Raw genomic sequence first — 24,882 nt, forward strand, 5'->3', positions numbered from 1 at the left:
AGAATCGCAATATTATTGTTATTGAATTATTGTTGAAGTGTGAACAAAACAATTTTCAATCAAATTTCATAAATTTTGATTTGCCAAATACCTAATTATGTCTCCTCTGAAACACAAAGATCAGATTTGTCACTTCATGTTAACCTCTAATTTATATATCTATTTGCTTGTCTTATCCTGTTTTATGGTCTAGATTTTTTAGTGGTTTAGTGGGACAAAGTAGTAGTTATATAGGGTGATTTAATTTCAAAGAAAATGTAAAACTTTGGGACTGACCCATTTGGTTTAATTGCCATTTTTTCATACACCCTCCATAAAATCAATAAGTCTATAAACTTTTGTATGGTCTAGTTCAAGAATTTGGTGTGAAAAATGATTAAAAAAAAGAAAGAAAGAAAGAACTTGGCAAAGTGACTCAATCCATTTTGACCCTGCCTAACTGGTTGGTGGGTCAGCTTTGGATGATTATTTTCATTCTTTCACATTTTAATTGTGTTTTTGTCCTTGCCCTTAGGTGGCCCAATGTGCATTCATATGATATAGTTGGAATTGACAATGAAATTGTTCTGGATTTGACCCTTGTAATTCTTGCATTATATATGTTTCTTTTTCTCTCATATCTCATTCTTGAGTCCAATACCACACAATCATTGAACTGCATAAGAAATTAGTTTACTCCAATATAATTGTAACTTGTAAAACATTGAATGAGATAACACAAACTGACTGTCCCTTTCATCAGTTAACATGTTATTAGAATTAATACTTGGAAGTTACGACTTTGACAGAACTTATACGTGTAATGTTCTTTTCAATCAGGTAAATAGTAAGGTACAAGGAGTTTAAGAGTAAATTAAGATCTTTAAAAAAAAAAAAGAGTTAGCATAAGTAAGATGAATCTAAAAATAAATGTACCATTCATTACTATATATAGGTTATCCAGGCAAAGATTTGTTAATTTGTTCCTTGATTGTATTTTATTAATACCAATATATATATATATATACTGATTTTTGCTAAATATCAAACCTGAGTAATTCTTCTAATGCAAGAAAATATGATCTGATGCATAACATAATTTGCATTCAAGATAAGTTGAAGGGCTGAAGAATTAGCTATTTCATAGGGTCAAAACCATTGATCATTGTATTACAGCTAAAATATATAATTCAAGAGAAAAATGCAAAAAGCTCATCACCAATAATGGCTCTCATTGCACATTAACTTACAAAATTCTAATAGAGAGGGATTTAGACTGTCCACTGCTTCTATCATCCTTAGTATCATGAGAGCTCTGTTATCACACGTTCACACTTGTCTTCTAAAATCTTCACAGCTTCAGTAAATAGTACTTCAGGAGGTAATGCTCCAGTTGATTCAATTGTGACTAGAAATGGGGAGAAAACATAAATTAGAACTCAAAGTTCTTACAGAATTTTCACATAAAGCTTGAAAGCTGCTACTTATGTTACTTTGAAAGAAAAGATACCTGGGATTAAGCTTAAGTTACTTTGAAATCATCAAAAACATATTAACCAAGCACTAGCATCAAAGAAATCTAGAAATAATCTGAAAACTATCCATACAAAAGGTGTAAAGTAGCCCTACATTACTTACATATGAAATGATCTCTAACACGACGTATTGCCACACGTTTCTCCCATTCATCACCCCTTATGCATTCTCTACAAAGTGTGCAAGCTCGTGGCCTTGCTACAGTTGCCCTTTTCCTACCTGCTTAGCAGCCAAATTATTCATCAGGAAATGTGTCTAAAAAAAAAACACATCTTGTAATTTCACATGTTTAAGCATACCAAGCAGAACCAGTCAGCACTATCAGAGCTAGTGACCCAACTATTATAGGAATATAATCCACATTCAGTCTAGGATTTCTGGAAAACTCTTTTATAGGGAGGGAAAAAATAATGACCAAAATTTTCACTATATAGAGAACAAATCATAGTGAACAAGATTACTTCACCTTTTCCAAGATCTTCTATATCAAATACATTAACTGGGCATTTGCTTTTGAGTTCTTCGGCAAGGTCATCTTCTACCTCTTCCAATAATACAACCTAAATATTTATACAAGAAAACAACTTGTAATAATATAACGTAAGAAGAAGAAGAACAAAGGAAAGAAACGCACAAGGTTTAGTAAAGAAGAAATCTACAGTTACAGTCCATCCTCACCTCTGGAAGCATTCGATACCAAGCAGTTGCCACAGGAGACCACTTTGCATGTGTTTTTCCCATACCCTTAACCGCATGCACTTCCAATTCAATTTCCTAATAAAAATTAGGTAAGTTTTAGTACAGTGGAAAACCTCAACAAGAATTAAATTACCTTCTAACAACTTCAAAGCAGATCCTGAATTAATGAGAAACAGTACACCAAACCTTTTCGATCTACTAGCAACACAGTAAGCTCAACAAAGACATTAGATCTAAACCTAAGGCATGATATGTCATGTAGACATGTTCTATGAGCAGTTACAGAAACAAACATAAGCATGTAAAACATACCTGTCCAGGGCCAAGTTTAGCAATAATAATATCTGGATGCCTAGGGGCAATGGGGTTCTTGGCAAATTCTGACAAGGTATCTTGGCTACAACTGAAGGAAGTATAAGTTTCAGGTTTAGATGATGAATCTGAAGTTGCATTTCTTGATTCCTTAACCAGTTCACTCCCATTAGGCAACCACTTTAAGTCATCCGATTTAACTGCATTACACATCTCATCATCATCAGAATAAGCCAGACGAAGCTAACAAGGGAAGACTGATTAATTTTCATTGAAGTAGAAGGCTTTATCTTTGATACATAGAAAACAAAACCGTACCTGTGAAACGTGGACTACCTCGTTTGCATTGAACATGGAGCTTGAAAACAATGGTGTTCTTTTCATTTGGCTGATCATTTTCTACAATTAAAAAGAGACAATAGGAAAGAATTAGCAAATACAAAAAGGGAGACTCCATAATTTCCTTTCTTCTCCAGAATATTAAACAAATAAAATATTTGAACTAAACCTGTCATATATTCAAAGAGCCTTGGATCAACACTAATTGGAATGAGACCCAACCTATGGGCAAGAACTTCATCTTGGATTATTGATGTGTTGTTTGCAATGAGAACCTTTTCAATTGCCATTGTTGGAAGCTGCAAGCATAATCAGCTCTATTAGTACCAGCTCAGTCAATATGCAGCAAACTAACTTAGTATATGATAGCACTCAATAACATCATTATCATCATTGACCTAAAAGAGGTACTCCAAAAAGGCACAGACCTCAGCTATGAGGATCCTCCGGAATGCATTGGCAATAGCTGCATCAATACCAATCATATCGAACTCCATGTCCTCGTCAGTGAGTCGAACCACTTCTACTCTAAAGTTGTGGCAGAAATGATCAAGTCTTAAACTATTATCAAGTCCCATGGATGCATAAGCACCAGAGTATTGCACACTCTCTGTCTACAAACATCAGAGTATCAAAACACAAAGAAACACACAAAATTCAGAACTTTAAGACAGAACAGCGTAGATAACACTAAAAATTAAAACCCAAAAAAAAAAAAAAAAGAAACAACTTCATTAAACCCAAAGGAGAAGGTCTGGTCTCCAAGCATCCCAAACAAGGAAAAAGTTTGATCCTTTGTGTTCACCAATTAAAACAAACCCCAAAAAATCATTTTTTTCTCCATAAATAAATAAAGGGTATTTGTAAAACTTCTCAATCTGAAAATACAAACTTGATAGGAAAATAATAATGAGTGACTGATATAAAGAAAAGGGTAAGAGAGAAATACATGAATAGGGGCATCCTTGTTGCATAAAACACGACTTCTTTGGAGTTCGAGGTGTGGTGGCAATTGACCCATTGGCACATCTGGCAAATCCCAAATTGAAAATTTATTCTTTTCTTCTCCTCTCCCCTCTTCTTTCCCAGCCATTGCTTATTAGCTCTAACTGTTAGGATTTTAGGGTTTAATTAATTGAGAACTGAAGAAAGAATGTGTCTAGGCTTTTAGTTGTAACAAATAAGAGGAAAAACATGAGTTTTATTAGGGTTTTAGGATTTTGAAGAAACCAAAAGGAAATCGCCTGGCCCAGCCCCGCCCCCAGCAAATAGTTTATATAAGGTGTAATCATATAATAAGAAATTTGAGCTCGAATTTCAGCTTAAATCAAAATTCGTTTAAAATTATTCGGGTTGAATTTTAATTTTTAATTTAAATTGATATATATAATAAAATATATTAAAATTTAAAAATTAAATTAAATTAATTAATTATTAAATAAAATATTAAAATGCTCAAATTCAAATTTTATCTTAATTGAATCTGAATAATAACATATCATTCATAACTTTTTAGCTTTTCTTTTTAAACGAAAGCCCAAAGTTATATCTTTTGATTTTCTTTTTCTTATAAAAAACTTATATCTTTTGCATAACAGAGGATTTTTTACTGAAAGAAAATAAAGAATCTTTTGATCAAAAGATTATATACCATCCACTTTTACTTTCAAGTTACTTGATTTTTAATTCCAATTTATTGAATTCAAAAAATAAATAGAATACATTTGGCTACAAAAAAAAAAAATGAAATCATATATGTCATTGATTGGTGAGTTCAGGTTTAGCATTAAGGAGCAATATTGAATTCAACAGCGACGAGTGTTAAAACAAATGATAAGATCAAATAAAAACGATAAAGTTTGGTTAAATAGAATACAACTAGTAAGCATCCAAGTCACTCATCCACTTTAATGCATATCACTACAAACTAAGATGTGTCCCAAAAGGAATTTATCATTCTCCAGCCTTCTGTTTCCTTCCTCGCTTCTTGTTTTCCCTCATGGCCTTTCTCTTCTCTTCCCTGCAAGAATTTGGCAGGAAAAAAAATGAACAAGATCTCTAATTTAGCTCATGCTTCATGAAGAAATAACATATCTACCTTGAGATAGCTATATCTACCTTGCTTTGGAGATTTCCTCTTTGGAGGGAAATTTTCTTTTCTTATTTTTTGATGTTGATGGCGATTCTACTTTCCAGTTTTCGGTTCTTCCCCTCTTTTTTGATGTTGGAATTGATTCTAACTTTCCATTTTCAGATAAACCATTCTTCTTTAAGCTCTTCTTTTTCCCTTTAGTTCCTTGTTTCTTCAAGTGTTGTTCAAGCTCTTTTATGTTGTCCTTGTCACTCCAAGTCTCCTCCGGCCCCTGAGTTTGCTCTACTGTTTCTGCATCTTCAGAACTTATGGGGTTCTTCTTTGCATTGCTCATTTTCTTCAACTAAAGAAAGTCGAAGAGGAACGAAAACAATATATAATCAGTAAGCAAAAGGTGCTGGAACTGAAGATCACTTAGGGTAAATGAGATTTGGCATTTTAAGTTCAACATATACCTTAGCCACAAAAAATCCATCCATATTGTGGACATGAGGATAAAACCGCCTTGTGTTTTCTAAGGATGTGTGAAACCGATTCTCCCTAAATCGGATATATCTGGTTGAAGAAATGAAACAACATTAGATACAGAAATCAGTCAGGTTCAGTTGGAAGTTCAATGAAAAAAGAAAAACTGATCATTACCCGGGACAGCCAAAGTCAAGTCCACATGGTACTACTTTGACATCTCTCTTCTTGAGTGCATAGTCAATGACCGCTTCGTTCTATAAAGATAAAGGTCTAGATAAGAAAAAGAGAGGACAAAAAGTGCACGGTAGGAAAACCAGAAGGGCATCCTTAAACAAACCTCTGGAACCATCATAGAGCATGTTGAGTAAACAATGTATCCACCAGATTTGGAATTTGCATCGACCATATCAATAGCAGCAAGTATCAGTTGCTACAAACAAAAAGATTTTTTATTCACTTTAGCATTTGCAACATATATTTATAACAAAAGGATCAACTCATCCCCTTTTATGTTGACTTTGAACTCAGGAGGATTATTGTAGTTCCCAAATACAACCAAAGGGTGAAAAGCTAACGCACCTTCTGCAAATGGGCACATTTTTGTATATCGTCCAAACTTTTAGATGTTTTAACAGATGGATCTTTAGTTATAACCTGAGCCATAAAGTAGATATCGTTCAGTTCAAGAAGAAAACAGTGTGCAATCCACCAAATGAGGAACAAGGTTTCCACAGATGCTTACTCCTGTACCACTACAAGGGGCATCCAACAACACTCTATCAACTGAGTTCTGACCCAAAACCTTGGGAAGCTGAACGTTACAACAAAAAGCAAAGGATTAGACAATGTCCATTCTGTCTCCTATCCTAAGTGTGTATGATCCACAAGAAAATACAAAGGACAAGTTCATGCAATTTGTTTAAAGAAAAGGAAGGATAAAAAATTCATCAATTTATGCTTTCAAAGCCATTGAACTTGAAACATTATACTGTCAAATTTTCATAATTAGTATTGTATTATTATTAGTGGCAGAAAGATGCTAACCTCCCTTCCATCATAATTACAAACTATTGTGTTTGTCACCCCCATGCGATGCAAATTTGCAGTAAGTGACTTCAGTCTTGCTTCCCTTATTTCATTTGCATAAATTATTCCTGGTCACAATACCAGCAAAATATTACAAAAGGAATTCGGAAACAACTATAAAAGATATATTGAATAAAGAGCATACCTCAACTATAAAGGATAATTATTTATGATTATACAACTAACTTGGCCTAAGGAAAATAGACTGTAACGCACCACTATTTTTCATGAGTGCAGCAACATAAGTTGTTTTACCACCGGGTGCAGCTCTGCAACAGGTACAATTATAATCAAAATGGAGAAAACAGTGATTGCCATTACTAAAGATAGTTTTTATTTTTAATGGGATGTTTATATATGCAAAACCCAGTTGAAGCAATTTATCCTTATCTAATATTAATATGGAGCACTTGACAGGCATCATGGCTACCAAGAGGGGAACAAACTAGTAGTTATATGAATGTTTGGGATTTTACACTAGTCCTACTATACACTATATAGTGTGTAAATGCATGTCCCTGATGGTACATCAAGACTTCAGGTTGAGATTATATGATCCACACACCCGTAAACATTAATGAACCACCCAAATCCAATTTAACATCAACTAGTGTCTGCCCCAAACCACAAACTTGAGTTTCAGTAATCAGTATTTTTTTTTGCTTAATCAGATGGATTAGCCTTAAAATGTCAGAATGGCATGTATGCAAATCTTATAACCATGTCAACAGAAAAAAGAGTGACTTTGCTAGCACAAAGCTGAAAGACAGATATTGTAAAACATCACTATAAACCCCCAACACCTGTTTTCTAGAATATGGTTCACAAGGAATTCTTCAATCATAACACCACATCTTTAATAAAAAAAAATCAACAAATAAAAAGGCAAGGCAAAGATACGGATAGCTAACAGAACGAGTAACTTACGCCATATCAACTACGCGTTCCTTTTCCTGAGGAGCAAGAGCCATAACCGGCAAAAAGGAGCTTGCACCTTGTATCTGTTTGAGCAAGAAAAAAAGGTAAATGAAAGTGCAACAACTTTTTTTTTACTAAATAATTACATTTAGGATAAAAAAGTACAATGAAAGAACACACACATAGTAAAAGCCAGCCAAATACTCTGGAGTGGCACCAATGGGCACATGCGAGTTATACACCACCAACCCAACCTACAAATACAAAATCACTATTCCTTATATACTCCATTAGGAAAAAAAAAACAATTTTGAAAAATGAAAATATAAATAAGGCAGCTCTTACTTTTGACCACTTGCTTAATTGGTCTAGTTCTACTCCTCTTTTGGAGAGAACATCAGCCAGATCTCGTCTACGTGCCTGCACATAAAAGGTGATTATGGCTTTAGATTGACTAGAGAATTGCATAAAAAGTCAAAGATGAAGGCAGCAACATAGAAATGTAAATTCACCCTTAATGTGTTCGTCCGAATACATGTAGGTCGAGGCTTTTCAAAAGCTTCAATAAGTTCCATGAGTTCAACAACTGGAAACATCTGTAAAAGTGATGGCTGGTGTTAATATAATAATTGATCAGTAAACATATTGCTCCTACAAGAAAAGTAGAATACCCCCCCCCCTCTCAAAATAGGGAAGAAAAAGAACCATGTAGTGCAAAAGGAAAATGTATTGTAGACGACATATTGTAGAACAAGATGATCTTACATCCACCAAAACCCCAATCAGGAATTCATTGTAGCCATAATATGAAGCCAAATCCATTTTAAGTTGCTCAATATAATCCTTTCTTGTGGTTCCCTCTTGCCTCAAATCCTTAAAATTTGAGAGCACTCGAACAACTACAAATAAGTGAACAAAATCTTAGCAAATTGGATCATTAATGGCTAACCATGAAACAGATAAAATTAGCAGAAAAAGTTACTCACTCTCTTTTATTCTCATCTGAAGATTAGCAAGATCAGGTGGATGTTGTTGCTCAGCTTCAAGTTCCTGAGTGATTACATAAAAGGAAGGAAATATAAGCACCTTAACAGAATTAAACTGATAATAACAGCACATACAATCAAATTCAATGTAAGACCTCTTTTGTTGGCAATCTGAACTCATCAGACTCTTCTTTAATGTTCAGCTGCATTTCTGCCTGTGCATCCTCTTCTTCCCTCGCCCTTTGTTCATCAATTGCCCTAGACTTCCCCTCAATATCAGTTTCATCTGAATCAGAATCTGAACCTGAAGTAGAACGTGAATCTCCGTCTGCAACAATATGATAGCACAATGACCACCATCAGTCAGACTATGAAAAATGTGAAATTTACGAAACATACTAATATTTTTGCAATGCTACTGCATGAAAAGCTATGTCGCTAGGCCTCGGGTATGTTTCTGACATGATTAAGTTCAATTTTTACTTACTTTTCCTTGTATTTGGAGTGTCAGTGCCCCGCCTACCAATGTCCACTTTCATGACATGGGAACTTGAAGATCAAGATTGATGCAAACTATAATTTTAAGATTGTCATTCACAAGCTCATCAACTACCATGACTAATACGTATTTTACACCCAGAACAAATTTGTGCCTCCTTGAAGCTCAAAATCATAAAACTGTACGGCCTTAAATTCAATCTAAGTAATTTATTTAAAGAACTTAAAGGGAAAGGACAAAGCCGGTACCTTCATCATCATCATCTCCTTGGAGGAAATCATCAGCCAAGGGAACATCATCATCATCCTCATCTGAAATTTCAGAGGCATCATCAAAATCAGAGACTTGTTCATCTCCATCCAATAAGTCTTCAGCTTCTATTTCTTCTTCTTCTTCTTCTTCTTCTTCACTGTGGTTATCATAAACATCATCAAAGGCCTCCTCTTTTTTGTTGGGTCGCTTTTTTTCAGTGAAAAGATCACTTCTTTGCTTCTGCTTTGTAGGTGGGTTCCTTAATTTTGCTCCTTTGTTCTTATTAGCCGCCATTTAAAGCTGCAAAAGAACACAGAGAACCTTGAGCTCCTCTATCAAATTTAAGCCATACCTAAAGTAATACTGAATTTTTACCTGAAAAGTAGGGTTTTTGCAGCCTCTCTGTTCTTGGGTTGCTAGGGTTTAAGTTTAAGGTGTTATATATGTAATAATAGCACTGAAACATAAACAAACGACTGACCTGATAGGAACAGGAAGACCCTGTTTTTTGGGCTTGTTTTTAAGGTTAAAGTTTGGACTTCATGATTTTGGGCTTATGGAAATTATTTTTAATTAGATAAAAAATAATATTAAGAAAATTAAAAAAAAAAAAAAAGGAATAAAGTCTGTTTCTTTTATGCCCCTCCATAACTTTTAGTTTCCTTAGATATTCAATTTTTTATTATTTCAATTATAAAAAATGGAATGAAAAAATAATTATTTTTTCTGCTTTTTTTAAGCATTTATCATGAATTTTATTTTACTAATGTTTGATATATATATTTTACCGAACAAATTACGTAGTTTTTTTCTTTGGTGATAACTTAATATTATTATATCACGAAAAATTACTTTTATCAAAATCAAAATTAAATTGGATTAAGGCAATGAGCAAAAAAAAAAAAAAGAAAGAAAAAGAAAAAAAATTCTAAGAAGCAATCAAATCTTTCTCCAGCTCTTGCGGTGATTTTTTTTTTTTTTTTTGTTAAGATAATTTTCTTCGTAGGGGAAGGCTAAGATTGTTGCTGTGTGACTTGATGATTACGGGTTTTAAATCATGGAAAAAGCTTGTAGTAAAAATATAAAAAAAAATCTACGCATAATAATTCTTTTTTCCGGAGCCCGTGCATAACGCTTTTTACCATATATAAATACTCTACTTGACATTTGACATTAGAAAATAACAAGAATGCATAAATAGATTGAGTATATGTTGCAATCCTTGAAATTTCATATTTGGAAGAATTGAAAATGGGCCTAATTTCACCGTTTTTGTATCATAAGGAAAATTGCATATAGTTTGAATATGGTTTTACTTTCCTTGTCAGTTCATTGGGTAATTTTGGTTAGCAAAAGGACAGGATCCAGGTTATGCAAGAATATGGACAGTAATTCTGGCAGTTACATATAAAACGTAAATGTCTTTGCTGTAAACAAATGTGCATTCCAAGAACATGACAAGGAAAAACAGCTTATAGAACAGGCTGGTAGGCTGTAGTTACTGAATTGTTACCATTGCTGAAGTTTGTCATTGGTTTTGTGAAAAAGTAAAGCTGTGGCAATGGCATATCAACATGGAATCAATCGAAAAGCTAACAATCTTTTAATTTCTATATGATTTGTTGGGAATATTGACTCAAATCTCATAAGAGATTTGTTTTAGATTTGTTTGGGATTTGTTTGAGATTTGTTAGATATTGCTTGATGGACAAGAAGACTTACAAAAGAAGAATTTCAAGAGGAAAGGGATTCTTAATAGACAAGTTTGACAAGAATTCTAAGAGGAGAAGGATTCTTAATGGGCAAGTTTTTATGGTTATAAATAGGTGAAGTCTCTACAGGGTTAGACATGAGAAAAAGATGTAAGAGAGTTGTAGGGTTTTATGGGATAAACATCCCATAAGAGTATTAGGGCTCTACGTCTTATGGGTGTGTATGTTTGTTTGTGAGTGGACTAGAGAAGACTACGTCTTATGGGTGTGTATGTTTGTTTGTGAGTGGACTAGAGAAGACTGAAAGGGTGCATCTGAAAGGGTCTATATAGGTATGATATATGGGAGCATATGGGGATGTGTTTGGTTATGTTGAAAGGGTGCACAAGGGTTTGGGTTTACGTTCGTTTGGGTTGAGAATACTCCATAGGACTAGAGGAGATTGAGAATGTCTTATGAGTATTGATTGTTGAGTGAGGTTGATGATTTGATGTAAATTAGTAATTCTCTATAACTAGTGGATCTTATTTCTCATTCGTGGATGTAGGTCAGTTGGACCGAATCACGTTAAATTATTGTCTCTTGTGTGTTTGATTTATTGTTTGATTTCACTTCCATTGGTGTGATTGGATTGGAGGCTTTTAGCCCAACATGATTGACTGAATGACAAATGGAATAATTATTTGATACAAGTTTTAAATGGTTGTTTTGTTTTATCAGAAGATGAAGAAGTGAATGATAGTCCGATTGAGGAAGTAAGATTGACAGTTCCAATCACAGATGATCCAATCCAACAGAATTAGCCTTGACGTTTCGAACTTCTGCTATCTTGTGCATTCTTGCGTTTCTGAATGGCTTCTTTAGCTGCCGGGTTAATCAACTTTCTCTCAGTTCTGTTGTAGCACAAATTGTTGTCTTCCTGACACCAAAATTTCAGTGCCATTCACGAAGTGGTCCTTCTCCTTGAATCGGGGACCGTTCTCTATGAAAGAACATGTGCTGATTACCATACTTGCCAGCTGTGGATCGAGTTCAGTTTATGCAACACATATTCTCACCATTGTCAAAGCCTTTTACCGTAGAGGCTTTCATCCAGTTGCAGCCTTATTGCTAGCACAAACTATTCGGGTACCATGTTAACAGCTTGATTTGATTCAAGGAAATTAATTATCCCAAAAACCTGATATTTCTTGCTATGTGATCAAATTCAGCTACTTGGATATGGATGGGCTGGTTTATTCAGAAAATACGTGGTTGATTCCCCTTAAGTGGTGGCCATCGAACCTAGTCCAAGTCTCCTTGTTCGGGTACTTCACTTCCTCACTACCATACAAAAGAAACTGGTGTCTTCTTTATGCTGAATAACTTACAAACCAAACTGCAGGGCATTACATGACAAAGAAAAGAGATCGAAGGGAGGGCTTACCAGGCTACAATTCTTCCTCATCGTTTTCATATCTAGCATCGGCTACTATGTTATTCCAGGGTACCCTTTCCCATCAATACCAGGCCTCTCTTTTGTTTGCGGGATATGAAAGGATTCAGTTGTGCCCAGCAGATCGGTTCAGGGTTACATGGCTTTAGCAGTGGCTCTTTTGGTCTTGACTGGTCTACTGCTGCTTTCGTTGGGAGTCCTCTTTCCACACCATTATTTTCCATTGTCAATAACTTAGCTGGATTTTTCTTGTTTTACTATGTTCTTGTTCCCATTGCTTACTGGATGAATGTATTCCAAGCTAGATGATATCCTTTGATCTCTTCGTCCACTTATGATGCTGCTGGCAATATCTATAACATTACTAGAATTCTCAACGATAAAACTTTTGACATCAATCTGGCTAGCTATGAGAATTATAGCAAACTCTATATAAGTATTGTGTTTGCCTTTAGTTACGGATTAAACTTTGCAATTCTAATGGCTAATATTTCACATGTCGCCCTTGAGTTAAGTGATAATGATAATGATACGAATGACAAATCAATATATAACTGTTTCATATCACTTAGATTTGATGGTTTGAAAATTGATATACAATGAAGTTAAGTGAATTGAAACATATTCCTTTTCATTATAAACCTCCCAAGCATCATTAGCAATGTACTGAAAGAAAATGAATTATTTCTGAACTTCATATGAAGCTCATATAATTCTTATTAGCTAGCAAGATGGTTTTCTATAATGCTTTTTACTCATCCACGGCTGACTATGGACTATATCTAATGGATAGGGTTCTGTAGCTATGTAATTGATAGCCTCTTAAATATCATTGGTAACTCCAGTTGTGGATCCTCCTGGTGTTTGAGTTGGACATAAACAGGTCGGAGGACATTCGTTTGGAAGGCAGCCGCCAAGGCGATCAGTACTGTGACCTCTTGATCCATATTATCCTATCCCCGACCCATATCCACTACCACCTGCTCCTGATCTTGATCCTGATAAAAACTCAGACTCATGATCCAAGAGGAACCTATGAACCAAACTGAAGCTTAAGGATGAAAAGAGAAATAGAAGTATGCATGCAGATTTTAGTGTTGACGCCATTTCGACAACTTTTGGTGTTTTTCAATGCTGGAAATGAAGGCCATCATTAATTTTATAGGGTTAAAATGCCAATGGAACGGAGAGACGAAACTAGATGTGCAATAATGCAGAAAATGCATATAGCATTTTCCCAGTTGATTCTTCTACTAATCCGGGATCATGGACCTTTTCATACAGATACAACTGAAAGTAGCCTCCTCAGTCCACATCAGCTAGCTAGCTCCTGAATTTAGGCTTGATTTGGAAAGGGTCCAGTCATACAACGGCACCCACGGTGCGGTGAGAACCCTCCCACCACGCATCCAAATCAAGCTTTAATATATCAAGGTGGGCGGTTAATTAAGTAAGTTGGACCTCACTTCTTATTTTCAGGATCATGAAACTAAAATGAGGCCTTAAATAATGCTTTGAAATTTTCCTTGATAGTTTGGTGAATAGTTGATTTCACAGAAGCAAGAGTCTATAGAGTGACTAGCTAGCTCGGTATTTCATCACCTTTACACTGGAATTTTCACATGGATGAACATGACAAGCTCAATTTGTGTTATTTGCGTTCTTGCTCATTATAAAATTAAAATCCCCAACAAAAAATTATGGCATCAAATCTGATCACATTGATCACAACTACAAACTTATACCATACAATCCTAGGAATGAAGATTGACATGATCAAATCTTGCCCAATCTGTTCCTTTCTTCTTCTTTTTTTCCTTTCTAAGGAAAGTACTCCAATATGCATACCATCCCTTGCTTTAAGACAATTATTATGTTTGATGAACTTAGCTGTCACTAGTAATTAACCAAACTTCAGATCTTGGTAAGTTAATAAAAATCATCTAGAAAGTTGGGTGTCTCAATTAGCTCAAGTGGGCAGATCCTTTACCTATATATGTTTATTTGACATATGATTGACAGCCCATTTGATCACATTCCTTGAGAGTTTGTTCAAAACAATGATGATAAGTCCATACATACATGTTTCTTGCTTTCAATTCCTTTTTCCAATAATATGGGTGGTCCTTATTTACACTTCATTTTAGTCCATGACCATGATCAAAAAATTATTATATCATACATCATGAAACTCCACCATTATATGAGATGATTTTCCAATCTATTTATTTATAAACAAAACCTCCATACTTCAAAACTAAGTCATACTGGTCTGCAATCAATGTTTTTTCTGTTCTTATAAGTAGCTATATAGCTTGTAATTCAAGCAAAATTCATTAAAAGTATAGTAGAATGAAATTGGCTTACAGGTTATACGTAGGTAGTTCTCCATCTTTTGCAGGTAGTACCCCTTGAGGGCTTGACCATGGTTCCAAATTTTAGGCTGGTTTCTTGCCACGAGGTTTATAAAATTCCAATATGGTGTAAGTAAAACTATAATATTGCAAGATGTAAGAGTCAAAGAAGAAAGAGAAGTAGCTAAAAATAGGTAATAAAGGCATATATTTATGATGTCGTTTGGACATTGAGGTATTGCTTTTTGGTTCTTGCTAGAGGAGAGAGATGGCAATGGAGGTGGAAGCTGGCAGGAAACCTCAATCACGATTGCCTGAGAAACTTCAGGCCGCAACCAATCTAGAAGGTAAGTTTTTTTTTTTTTTTTTCAAATGATGGAATGTTATGAAATGCAGGAGTATCTAATGAGTTTTATTGGTAATTTTTTTCTTTTACAAAAGATGAAGTAGATGACAATCCCATTGAAGAAGTTAGGCTCACGGTTCCAATTACAGATGACCCGACAGAACCAGCTTTAACATTTCGGACATGGGTTCTTGGTCTAATATCTTGTTGCATTCTTGCCTTTGTGAACCAATTCTTTGCCTATCGTCAGAATCAGCTCTCTATCTCATCAATATCAGCACAAATCCTTGTTCTCCCTGTAGGAAAGCTAATGGCTGCAACTCTGCCAGAAACCAAAATTCGAGTTCCATTCACACAGTGGTCATTCTCATTGAATCCAGGGCCATTCACTTTGAAAGAACATGTGCTGATAACTATATTTGCCAACTGTGGAGCTGGTGGTGTTTATGCAGTAAATATCATCACAATTGTCAAGGCTTTCTACCACAGGACATTGCATCCAGTTGCAGCCATGTTGCTAGCGCAAACTACACAGGTACTTTAAATGATGCGATTCAATATCATGATTTATAATCCATGGAAATGATACCGAAAAGCCTTATATTTCCTCTTATTGATGAAATTCAGCTGCTTGGATACGGATGGGCTGGCGTTTTCAGAAAATTCCTAGTTGATTCACCTTACTTGTGGTGGCCAGCAAACCTGGTCCAAGTTTCTTTGTTCAGGTACTTCAATTATTTCCCTATCATTCACAAGAAAATTGTAGGCAAAGTTTCCTGAATTTTGTGTGGCAAATTGAACAACTTGTCAATGTAAACTATAGGACATTACATGAGAAGGAAAAGAGAGACAAGAGGGGACATACAAGGCTACAATTCTTCATCATGGTTTTCATATCAAGCTTTAGTTACTACATCTTACCAGGCTATCTTTTCCAATCAATATCAGCTGTGTCCTTTGTTTGCTGGATTTGGAAGGATTCTGTCACTGTACAGCAGATAGGATCAGGCCTAAACGGCTTTGGCATTGGCTCTTTTGGTTTTGATTGGTCCACCGTTGCAGCCTTCTTGGGAAGCCCTCTTGCCACACCCTTATTTGCCATACTCAACATATTATTTGGGTTCTTCTTGTTTCTCTATGTTCTTATTCCCATTGCTTACTGGTCAAACTCATACCAAGCTAGACGATTTCCCTTGATTTCTTCTCATACTTTTGATGCTGCTGGTCAACCTTACAACATTACTAGAATTCTGAATCAGAAAACTTTTGACATCAATCTGCCAGAGTATGACAATTATAGCAAACTCTATTTGAGTATCACATTTGCTTTCCTATATGGGTTGAGCTTTGCAACTCTCACGGCCACCATTTCCCATGTCGCCCTGTTTGAGGGAAAGTAAGCATCTCTAACAGCACGTTTTTGTTATTGATCTCATCTTTCCTCTTTACCTTTCTTTGTTTGATAATTCTATTTCTTTTCTTTTCTTTTCTGGTTTTCTTTTGTTGATCAATAATAGAACAATCTGGAAATTATGGAGAAAGACGACATATGCTGTGAAAGACAATCTTTCAGATGTGCATACAAGGCTGATGAAGAAGAATTATGAGGCAGTCCCTGAATGTTGGTTTCATGTTATATTAATTTCAATTGTGGCCCTTTCCGTCTTTGCCTGTGAAGGTTTTGGCAAACAGCTGCAGCTTCCATGGTGGGGAGTTTTGCTAGCTTGCGCAATTTCACTATTTTTTACCTTACCTATTGGGATAATTCAAGCTACAACGAACATGGTACAATTATTCTTGAAGAAATAGCATCAGATAGTAATGTCGATTTTATTCCAAAATCTCTAAGCATGATCTTTTGTGTGCAGCAACCGGGGCTGAATGTGATCACCGAATTGGTTATTGGGTACATTTATCCCGGCAAGCCTCTTGCAAATGTTGCTTTCAAGACTTACGGCTATATCAGTATGGTACAAGCTCTGAACTTGCTTGGGGACTTCAAATTAGATCACTATATGAAGATCCCTCCCAAATCGATGTTCATTGTACAGGTAATAAATTTGTGATTATTTTAATGTTGCTTTCTTTTATTTGCGTGAAATATATATATATATATATATATATATATATTTATATTCCTAACTTGTCTTCGTTTCCTTGGTCATATGAACATTCAGTTTTTCGGAACTATAGTTGCTTCAACTTGCTACTTTACAACAGCATGGTGGCTTCTGTCGAGTATTAAGCACATATGTGATCCTGATTTGTTGCCCGAGGGGAGTCCCTGGACATGCCCTGGTGATGATGTATTTTACCATGCTTCAATCATTTGGGGGATTGTAGTCCGCTAAGAATGTTCACAAACAATGCAACTACCCGCAGATGAACTGGTTTTTTCTGATTGGCTTGCTTGCCCCTGTTCCGGTATGGTGGCTATCACGCAAATTCCCCGAGAAGAGATGGATCAGGCTAATACACATGCCAATGATCCTTGGAGCTACACAGGGCATGCCACCAGCTAAAGCTGTGCATTTTATTTGTTGGGGAACTGTTGGAATTTTCTTTAACTGGTACGTGTATAATAGGTACAGGGGATGGTGGGCTAAGCATACTTATACCTTATTTGCTGCTCTGGATGCTGGGGTTGCCTTCGTGGGAGTACTCCTTTACTTCACCCTTCAATCCCATGATATCATCGGCCCAGATTGGTGGGGTCTGGAAGCCAGTGACCATTGCCCATTGGCACATTGTCCCACGGCAGCAGGGATTATGTCTGCAGGATGCCCTGTTCTTTAAAACTCCTTCAACAAAGGGCCCAACAACATAGGAAATAAGAAGACGAAAGGTCTTTCTTTTCTCCATCAGTGATAGCAATGGCTTTGTTTCATTAGGTTAGAATGCGCGAGAGTGCTGAAAATTCATTAGTTTTAAGGATGCAGCCTCATTTTGAAAGATGTATGAGATTTTCTTTCGGTATGTAGTTGTTGATATTTTCATCTTAACTATCCAAGTGGATTTTCGAAATACTGAAGTAGCAGTGCATAATTTGATTTCTAAGCTCCAAGGAGATGGGAAAAAATCAAAAGTGTATTATAATTAGATTTGTAGAGCTACATAATATTTTTTTTTTAACTCATTACCAATAATCCTGGCATGAGCAAGCGCCATCTTTGAAACAATGGAACCGGTTCCGGTCACGCACAACAATTTCCCTGTCAACAATTGTTGAGATTAATTTGAAAGCGGCATGACAGTCTTCACAAACACGGAGATTCTTCATTATCCTAATCACCACTCCAGGAGGTGTGTTTATCAGTCCAAAACAGAGTGCTAATTTCTCACTATGGCGATATAGAAATTTCTCCTTCTCTTTCTCGTCCATGTCCAATAGGACAACTGATGTGTCAGGTCTATATCCTCTTAACTTCATATCACCCAGAAGTTTTTCCCACATATCAAATATTTCATTAGCTTGAGAATGGGAATCATCCCCAGCAACAAATTCATGAATCACTCCATCAACCATGATTGAACTACACCCCGGTGTCTTCTTTACCCCTCGATTTTTCATTAGCTTCCTTACTCTTGCTGCATCTTCCCATCTATCTGCTTCTGCATAAATATTAGATAAAACAACATAGTATCCATCATTAAGACGATCCAGTTGAGCAAGATGTCTGGTAGCTTCCTCTGCCAATTCAATGTTTTTGTGAACCTTGCATCCACCAAGGAGAGCTCCCCATACAATCCCATTTGGTTTTATAGGCATGTTCATTATAAATTCATGGGCTTCTTGAAGGAGCCCTGCTCGGCTGAAAAGATCCACCATGCAACCATAATGCTCAATTTCGGGAATAATACCATAGTCTCTAGTCATGCCTGAGAAAAATCGACGACCTTCATCAACCAACCCCATGTGACTACACGCATGCAAGAGTCCAATAAAGGTTATCCCATTAGGCTTCAGCCCCATCTCAATCATCATTGAGAAAAAGCTTAGAGCTTCTTGAGCTTGTCCATGAATTGCAAGCCCTTGTATCATAGCTGACCATGACACAACCGTCTGTTCATCCATCTCACCGAAAACCCTCCTAGCTTCCTCCAAGCAACCACATTTCACATACATATCAATCAAAGTATTCAAAACTCTAACATTCCTCCCAAATCCATTTCTTTTCGAGTATTCATGAACCCTCCTCCCCAACTCAAGTGCGCCCAAATCAGCACAAGCTGCAAGAACAGCCACTACAGTGACCTCATTAGCCTGCATTCCAATCTTCTCCATCTCCATAAACAACTCAACCCCTTGCTTGGGCTTCCCACAGTGAACACACCCAGAAATCATCATTGTCCACGACCTCACATTTCTCTCAGGCATACGCGAAAAAAACCCATAAGCACCCTCAAAGTCTCCACTTTTCACCAAATGGGTAATCATAACATTCCAACTGACAACATCCCGTTGAGGCATATTATCAAACAACAACCGAGCCGTACCCATTTCTCCACACAGTCCATAAATATTCAGGATCATGTTTTGCAAAACCAAGTTCCATTTAAACCCAAGTTTCTCAACAACCCCATGTACACATTTACCATTTTTATCATCCAACAAAGCCGTGCAGGCCTTGAGAACGAAAGCACAAGTGAAACTATCAGGAACAACATCGCATTCGCGTAAACGGCTGAACAAAAGGATTGCCTTAGAAGGGGACTCACTTTCAGCCAAACTTTTCAAGCAAGAGTTCCAAATGACGACTTGAGATTGTGGGAAATGCGTTAAAAGTCGACGGGCGTAAGAGAAGTCGGGGGAGAGAGCACAAACCGAAGCGATACGAGAAGGAGGGAGGAGAGAGAGAGGGGTGTTGGTTTTGATGAGATGGGCATGAGCTTGTTTCAGTTCTAATGGGGAGTTGAAGTTGGAGACAAGTGTTTGTGCTGGTGAAGGAAGAGAGTGAAGTGAAAAAGAGAGGGAAACTTTCATTGCTTTCTTTGCCCTTAAGTCGGCTGATGAGATTAGATGACTAACGGTTTTTCGAATTTAGCGGCTTGTCTTGTCTTTGGTTGATTTAACGTTGCTAGTTTGGGTCGGAAAATTTTTTTTTTTTAACTTTTTAGTTTCTTTTAATCCGAAAGACAAAAGCATATTAAAAAAAAAAAATCTATAGAGGTTAGCACAAGTGGTTAAGATTTGAAGTTTAAGCATAAAACGTTTATATTTGAATCCCATGATTATTTGTTAGTAAACAATGTGTAAATCCGAAAAATCTCAAAAAATTTATAAATCTCATTTATGAGTTGACAAATTAAAATTTAATAATCATCTAAATTTTTATTATTTTTTCAATCAATTAAACCTTCAAATATTTATTTTCATTAATTAGACTTTTGTTAAAAACAAATTTGTTAATTATTTTCGTTTAAAAATTTAAAATTTAATTGATTGTAATAAAACATTAAAAATTTAAAAATATTGAATTTTTGCTCACGGATTTTTTTAATCTTTTTTATCAATCAAAAACAATATTTACGATAATAAAAATTGGAGATTAATATAACAAAACATAGATTTGAATACAAAGAAAATTTTATGTTTTATTAGAGGATTTGTATTTCTAGCCTAACTAGGATCTTGCCTAATGAGGGAAAATTTGAGATTAACTGTAATTTTTTTAATCTTTATTCTATAAAAATGGGTTTGATTGCAATGACAAAAACCTCCATGGAGATAAAAACCCCTTGCTTATGGAATGTCAAGTTGTTTTGTTATAACTTGATGTGTAAATATTTATAAGCAATGATAATTACAATAAATTAGTGATATGACTTTCTTGGGAGAAATGCATGCAAGTGCATTCTTGAAATGATCAAAACATAAAGCAAATCAAAGATCTTGAACTGGTTCCTTGAACTTGCACTGTGGTCTCCATTTTCAGAACTAATCATGTTCATCTTCTTTAAAGCTTGTTGAACATAGCCCATCCATCCCTCATGGGTCAGGTTCATTCCTGGCTTCATTCAAGGATAACTGCTTCAAAATGCCATTTTAGACCTGTCTGAGGTGACATCATGAATTCATGACCCATTAACATCCTCATAGTCAAACTCAATCACAAGGTCAATAAATTCAAAACATGATGGCTTTGCATTCCACTTACAAGTTCTAAAACAATGAACTCAAAACACATGTTTCACTAAAGAAACGTGGATGATATCTTCTTGAACTTATGACAAATACTCCATTAATACATCACAACAAAATCTTCTGGCAAATAGAATATCTGTAACCCTATGGTTTGTCAAATTAATTGTCTACTTCGAGGTTTTCAGGACATGCATCCGCATCAGCCATTGTCTTCAACCAACCGATGAAGGATCTTACTTGAAGAGTTCTGGATTAAGCCAGTCCCTGCAAGTAGAAAGATAGCATGTAAAATGACATAGAACCAATCAAATACAGCCAAGTACATCAAATATTTCAACGTTCTTCTGTTAAGAGGAGACCATAGGACTTACTTCTTAATGTCATCAAGGTGGTCATCAAAATCTACAACATCCTGCCATTTCTCAGATGAAATGTAATCCAACAAAACTACATTTGCCACAGGCTCCTTAATTACCAGTCGGCTGCCTCCATCCGGTCCAGCCAGTTTCCAGTTCTTGGATGCATCCCTTATATAAAGCTAATGCATGATGACACAAATATTACCATTAACCAAAGGCATAGCAACACTATTGGACCATGAATACCCCATCATTCAACAACTTTTGAAGGAAAATACCTCTAAATGACCAGAGACTGGCATCAAAAGTCAAGTTCAAAAAAATCTAATTCAACTTAAACAGTAGCTATTGGAGGCCATATGCTGTAACTAATGCACAAAATCTGATGGTCAACAGGAATATTTTGAGAAAGTTTTTTTTACCAGTGGCGCTGATATTGTTACGCTCGGCATGTAGCACATATTGACAAAATGAAGTTTAAAGCATTATAAAGGGAAGAAAATCAGGGGATAGGAGGGGCAGTGAATTCACATATGAAATAAATAAATCAGAGCCCTCCCAAGGAACAACAGACAATTACAGTCACAACATTCACATTAGTTCCTTTGCTATTCAATCCTTTCAAACAACAGACAGCTTATATTTCAAAAGCCAAAGGGCCCTTGCTCCTTTAAGGTATCCAACCTTCTAATTCAGAGAGATTCGGAATGACTACACCTCTGAATAGGGAATAGCAATTGGATTAGCAGCCTACTCTATAGATAGGACTACAACATAGACCAACATACACAAACCAAATATACAAAACCCCAAGGTTGGCAATGTACTCAGCATGACAGCTGAAGTCATGGGAAGCAGATATGTCAAACAACCTTACATGCATACGTGAAGCAACAGAACCTTCAGCTATACCTTCCAGCCCTCTGATTTTAACTCCTATTACAGCAAATCCTAAGAAAGAACTAATGCCAGCTCCCTTCTTTCATCTGCATATAGCTTTTATCCTAAAATTTTCTTCCAGCTATAATAGTGCTTTCTTTTTTTTTCCCACATTACCACCGAAAGTAATTACTAAGGCATTATTCCCTTCACTTCCCCCAAATCAGCCAAAACCAAAAAGGCAATAATTAAAACTCAAAAATCACAAGTAAATACAAACCTGCATCACAGGACTCTGGTCTTTCCCCTTGGGCAAAGCTTCAAGCTTTTTGTTATCTAACTACAAAAGAGAAAAGCACAAGCAAAACAGAACTGAGACCTATCCCTAACAAGCTTAGCAGCGTATATATATCCAATAAGCAAAATAAATTATACAACAATCAAAGTACATACCAAGAGAAGAGCGGCTTGGGCAAAGTACCGGCAAATATGATCACCAATATTCTTTGCCACAATGCCAAGCTCTGCATCATCAAACCTCTCATTTGCATGGAAATAACCCACAATTCCCAAGCCCTCAGATCCATAATGCTCCTCTACCTGATCAAAGCCAACCCATCAGAACAGCTCTAAATATATATATATATATATATCATCATCATCATCATCAAATTTCAAAGCCAATAACTTCCAACAAAATAGCCCAAGAGGGACTTTTCTTCAAAAACAAACAAAAAACAAAACTTTGACAAATCAACAACAGTTTTTAACTAACCAATTGAATCTTTGGTCAATACCCAATAATTAAACCACCATAAAACTCTGATTTTTCAAAACCATAAGAGTTCCAAGAGAAAGAAATTATTAAAAGAATAAAAAGCACATTAAAGAAAACCCTAAAAAGAGAATATAGAGACCATGATGAGGGCGATCTCGAGGGGAGGCAACAAAGCAAGATTAGAGTGAAACAGAGGAACTGAGTCAACGATCTCAACAACGTTTTCATTTTGTAGGTTGACTCGGCCGAGTAAGACGCCGTTGACCGCCGTGGTTTTGTGCATCAAAGAATGTAGAACCAACTTCATGTAAGCGTTCTGTGAGATCTCGTACTTCAACTCGGCCACCATTTTTTTTGTTTTCTAGATTGGTTAGACTCACCGAGTCTCTGAGCTAATTGGGTCGCCGACAATGAGAGTTTGTAGTGAATTCAACTCGGCTCTTTACTTTCTGTAAAATTTTGAGTTCGATGCTATTAAGGCTGACAAGAAAGGATTTCCCAGGAAGCTGTCAGGAGTAACCAAACGATGTCGTGTTTATACCTTTTCCTTTTATTTTAGTGGAAAAATCAAGTCGGGTTGTCAATAATGCATTTTTATTTTCCATTTAATTATCTTTATCACTCATATTTACATTTTCTATTATTTCATTTAACATTTTTATTTGCAAAAATTATTTTTATTTTCAATCTGTATTTGGAGTTACATATATATCTTTGGCATTGTTTCTTGCTTTTAAAAGTTTTAAAATAAAAAATATAAAAAAACGATACCATACAATATTATACATAAAAATATAGATTTTGAGTTTTATGGGAAGTCGGTTTCATGGTTTGAAAAAGTTAATTAATTTAACGTAAAGATAATCATATAAATATGATAATTTATACATTCATATATTCATATTATATAAAATATTTAAATTTATATATTTATAAAATATTTTATTAAAAATTTATATTATAATTTATATTAACACAAAAAATATAAAATATATTTATTTAATTTTATTAAATCCATCATTACTAAAATTTTAAACTATTTCACTTTTATTTTTTTGTTCTCATATTTATCGTATCGCATTGTAGATCGACAAGTCTATCTGTGGAATATTGTAGCCAATTATAAAAGCTTTTGCCTTTTTGATGGAGTCAATTATTTATAGCTTATTTGCATCTTGAATAGAATTTGCATTTTAGGGTAACACAAAATGCTCTGCAACATTGTTAAACATGAAGCAAGCACTAACAAGTAACAAGACTTCTCCATAAAATCCCATCATACGTTATAAAAATGCTTTGAACACATTTTATACATTGGAAGCCACTATAATCAGAATGAGGATTTTTCCCATCATCAATATCAGCATATCATGCGCACACAACTTCAACATTTTCATCATATCCATCAAGCATATTTCACAATTGTTTGGTAACAGATTTTTTCATTGAACATGAGATATCCATAGTACAATAACATTGAAAATAAAAAGAGAAGTTTTACATGCTTTTCCACAATTTCACCAACAAAAACCAAAAGTAACAACTTATGAACAAATGTAGAACTACATCACCGGAGGAGAGCAGTAAGCAGCATACCACCAGGATGGAACAAATATATTAAAGCCTGCAAAAAGTCTTCCTTCCTAAAGGCATCTCATATGAACATTGGAATAAGGGGTGATAAGAATACATCCAAGTACCAACCATT

At 35.5% G+C, this 24,882-nt stretch overlaps 4 protein-coding genes and 2 pseudogenes across 5 annotated transcripts; 2 read left to right on the forward strand and 4 right to left on the reverse strand.

Annotated features, from left to right (window-relative positions):
* Window positions 1-1,091: 1,091 nt before the first annotated feature.
* On the reverse strand, window positions 1,092-4,116 carry RPAC43 (RNA polymerase I subunit 43). The gene is made up of 9 exons (XM_022860980.2): window positions 3,815-4,116; window positions 3,294-3,479; window positions 3,035-3,164; window positions 2,845-2,925; window positions 2,527-2,726; window positions 2,194-2,289; window positions 1,982-2,075; window positions 1,618-1,734; window positions 1,092-1,387 (listed from the first exon to the last, which is right to left on the reverse strand). The coding sequence occupies exons 1-9, from the start codon at window positions 3,956-3,958 to the stop codon at window positions 1,284-1,286; spliced, it is 1,152 nt and encodes a 383-aa protein (XP_022716715.1). The 5' UTR covers window positions 3,959-4,116; the 3' UTR covers window positions 1,092-1,283.
* Window positions 4,117-4,684: 568 nt separating this feature from the next.
* Window positions 4,685-9,576, reverse strand: LOC111275572 (26S rRNA (cytosine-C(5))-methyltransferase NOP2B-like). Its single transcript, XM_022860977.2, has 18 exons — window positions 9,542-9,576; window positions 9,163-9,466; window positions 8,571-8,743; window positions 8,416-8,479; window positions 8,195-8,328; window positions 7,942-8,025; window positions 7,775-7,849; window positions 7,612-7,683; window positions 7,439-7,512; window positions 6,728-6,780; window positions 6,470-6,579; window positions 6,168-6,236; window positions 6,005-6,079; window positions 5,763-5,855; window positions 5,600-5,679; window positions 5,413-5,512; window positions 4,984-5,300; window positions 4,685-4,885 (listed from the first exon to the last, which is right to left on the reverse strand). The coding sequence occupies exons 2-18, from the start codon at window positions 9,458-9,460 to the stop codon at window positions 4,819-4,821; spliced, it is 1,938 nt and encodes a 645-aa protein (XP_022716712.1). The 5' UTR covers window positions 9,461-9,466; window positions 9,542-9,576; the 3' UTR covers window positions 4,685-4,818.
* An 896-nt stretch (window positions 9,577-10,472) lies between these two features.
* LOC111275499 (oligopeptide transporter 5-like) lies at window positions 10,473-12,916 on the forward strand (annotated as a pseudogene). The gene is made up of 4 exons (XR_016333614.1): window positions 10,473-10,554; window positions 11,599-12,006; window positions 12,090-12,185; window positions 12,263-12,916. The product of XR_016333614.1 is annotated as an oligopeptide transporter 5-like (transcript).
* Window positions 12,917-14,806: 1,890 nt separating this feature from the next.
* Window positions 14,807-17,947, forward strand: LOC111275570 (oligopeptide transporter 5-like). The gene is given in 9 exon segments (XM_022860975.2): window positions 14,807-15,014; window positions 15,109-15,548; window positions 15,641-15,738; window positions 15,837-16,409; window positions 16,531-16,798; window positions 16,882-17,064; window positions 17,191-17,353; window positions 17,356-17,379; window positions 17,382-17,947. Coding segments are annotated over 9 exon segments (2,256 nt in total). The 5' UTR covers window positions 14,807-14,935; the 3' UTR covers window positions 17,810-17,947.
* Window positions 17,948-18,082: 135 nt separating this feature from the next.
* Window positions 18,083-20,129, reverse strand: LOC111275571 (pentatricopeptide repeat-containing protein At5g66520 pseudogene; annotated as a pseudogene).
* Window positions 20,130-21,135: 1,006 nt separating this feature from the next.
* LOC111275569 (ER membrane protein complex subunit 8/9 homolog) lies at window positions 21,136-23,666 on the reverse strand. Its single transcript, XM_022860973.2, has 5 exons — window positions 23,314-23,666; window positions 22,850-22,996; window positions 22,677-22,736; window positions 21,530-21,696; window positions 21,136-21,422 (listed from the first exon to the last, which is right to left on the reverse strand). The coding sequence occupies exons 1-5, from the start codon at window positions 23,521-23,523 to the stop codon at window positions 21,392-21,394; spliced, it is 615 nt and encodes a 204-aa protein (XP_022716708.1). The 5' UTR covers window positions 23,524-23,666; the 3' UTR covers window positions 21,136-21,391.
* Between the last annotated feature and the right edge of the window lie 1,216 nt (window positions 23,667-24,882).

Source organism: Durio zibethinus, chromosome 25 (genome assembly GCF_047325235.1).
Source record: "Durio zibethinus cultivar Kanyao isolate XHJ-2024 chromosome 25, ASM4732523v1, whole genome shotgun sequence".
Classification (NCBI taxonomy): domain Eukaryota; kingdom Viridiplantae; phylum Streptophyta; class Magnoliopsida; order Malvales; family Malvaceae; genus Durio; species Durio zibethinus.

Bases quoted from the DNA above. Each gene is read 5' to 3' on its own strand.
- RPAC43 (XM_022860980.2), bottom strand. From the start codon at position 3,958: ATGGCTGGGAAAGAAGAGGGGAGAGGAGAAGAAAAGAATAAATTTTCA. The intron at 2,926-3,034 runs GTTTAGTTCAAA...TTTTAATTGTAG, and splicing joins GCTCTTTGAATATATGACAG to AAAATGATCAGCCAAATGAA. The intron at 2,290-2,526 runs GTATGTTTTACA...AATTTTTATTAG, and splicing joins CTAAACTTGGCCCTGGACAG to GAAATTGAATTGGAAGTGCA.
- LOC111275572 (XM_022860977.2), bottom strand. From the start codon at position 9,460: ATGGCGGCTAATAAGAACAAAGGAGCAAAATTAAGGAACCCACCTACA. The intron at 6,781-7,438 runs GTAAGTTACTCG...TACCTGTTGCAG, and splicing joins GAACGCGTAGTTGATATGGC to AGCTGCACCCGGTGGTAAAA. The intron at 5,856-6,004 runs GTGCGTTAGCTT...TTTTGTTTGTAG, and splicing joins AATGTGCCCATTTGCAGAAG to CAACTGATACTTGCTGCTAT.
- LOC111275569 (XM_022860973.2), bottom strand. From the start codon at position 23,523: ATGGTGGCCGAGTTGAAGTACGAGATCTCACAGAACGCTTACATGAAG. The intron at 21,697-22,676 runs GTTTGTATTTAC...ATCATGCATTAG, and splicing joins ACCAGAGTCCTGTGATGCAG to CTTTATATAAGGGATGCATC. The intron at 21,423-21,529 runs GTAAGTCCTATG...TTCTACTTGCAG, and splicing joins CACCTTGATGACATTAAGAA to GGACTGGCTTAATCCAGAAC.